Source organism: Condylura cristata, unplaced genomic scaffold, assembly GCF_000260355.1.
Source record: "Condylura cristata isolate star-nosed mole 26May11 unplaced genomic scaffold, ConCri1.0 scaffold00068, whole genome shotgun sequence".
Taxonomy (NCBI): domain Eukaryota; kingdom Metazoa; phylum Chordata; class Mammalia; order Eulipotyphla; family Talpidae; genus Condylura; species Condylura cristata.
The window spans coordinates 353,784-354,896 of NW_004567169.1; the positions used below are offsets into that span (position 1 = coordinate 353,784).

Genomic DNA, 1,113 nt, shown 5'->3' on the forward strand with positions numbered 1-1,113 from the left:
TGGCCTTCGGCTGCGCGGCCCTCAGCCTGGTGGCCCACCGCGGGGGCTTCGAGGGCGCCCAGGGCACCTTCTGCATGGCCGCCTGGGGCTTCTGCTTGGCGCTCTCGGGCCTGGTGGTGGCCTGCGAGTTCACGCGGCTGCACAGCTGCCTGCACCTGTCCTGGGGCAACTTCACCGCGGCCTTCGCCACGCTGGCCACGCTGCTGTCCGCCACGGCCGCCGTCCTCTACCCGCTCTACTTCACGCGGCTGCAGTGCCCGCCCCCGCCCGCCGGCTGCCTGGCCAGGGACTTCCGCCTGGCCGCCAGCGTCTTCGCCGGGCTCCTCTTCCTGGCCTACGCCGCGGAGGTGGCCCTGACCCGGGCCCGGCCCGGCCAGGTGGCCAGCTACATGGCCACCACGTCGGGGCTCCTCAAGATCGTCCAGGCCTTCGTGGCCTGCATCATCTTCGGGGCGCTGGCGCACGACAGCCGCTACGGGCGCCACGCGGCCACCCAGTGGTGCGTGGCCGTCTACAGCCTGTGCTTCCTGGCCACGGTGGCCGTGGTGGCCCTGAGCGTGCTGGGCCACACGGGCGGCGTGGGCTGCCCCTTCGAGCGGCTGGTGGCGGTGTACACCTTCCTGGCCGTGCTGCTCTACCTCAGCGCCGCCGTCACCTGGCCGGTCTTCTGCTTCGACCCCAAGTACGGCCAGCCCCAGCGGCCCCCCGACTGCCGCGGCGGGGACTGCCCCTGGGACAGCCAGCTGGTGGTGGCCATCTTCACCTACGTCAACCTGCTGCTCTACGTGGCCGACCTCGCCTGCTCGCAGAGGATCCGCTTCGTGCCGGCCCTGTAGCCCGCGGGCAGTGCGGCCGCCTGGCCCCCAGCAGGAGTCGGGGTGAGCGGGGAGCCCAGCCCCAGGGGAGTGGCCGGCGGGCTCCGGTCCCAGAGTCCAGGGAGGGACGGCGGCGGCCCCGCCCCGCGCTGCCCGCCCCCTTTGCCCCTGTGGCTCTCCCCCAGGCCTCCGGAGTCCGAGCGAGCGGCCAGCGCTCTGCGGGGCACCGTGCGAGGGGACGCTGAGGCCAGGGGTCCGCAGGCCGCACCCGGGCCGCTGGCGAAGGGACAGTCCGGGC

At 74.4% G+C, this 1,113-nt stretch overlaps 1 protein-coding gene across 1 annotated transcript; it reads left to right on the forward strand.

Moving 5' to 3' along the window:
• Window positions 1-2: 2 nt before the first annotated feature.
• Window positions 3-1,107, forward strand: MYADML2 (myeloid-associated differentiation marker-like 2; the record flags this gene model as incomplete). The annotated part of the gene is made up of 2 exons (XM_004695526.2): window positions 3-878; window positions 1,001-1,107. A coding segment is annotated over one exon (834 nt), but the record flags the coding sequence as incomplete, so codon positions are not given.
• Window positions 1,108-1,113: the final 6 nt, after the last annotated feature.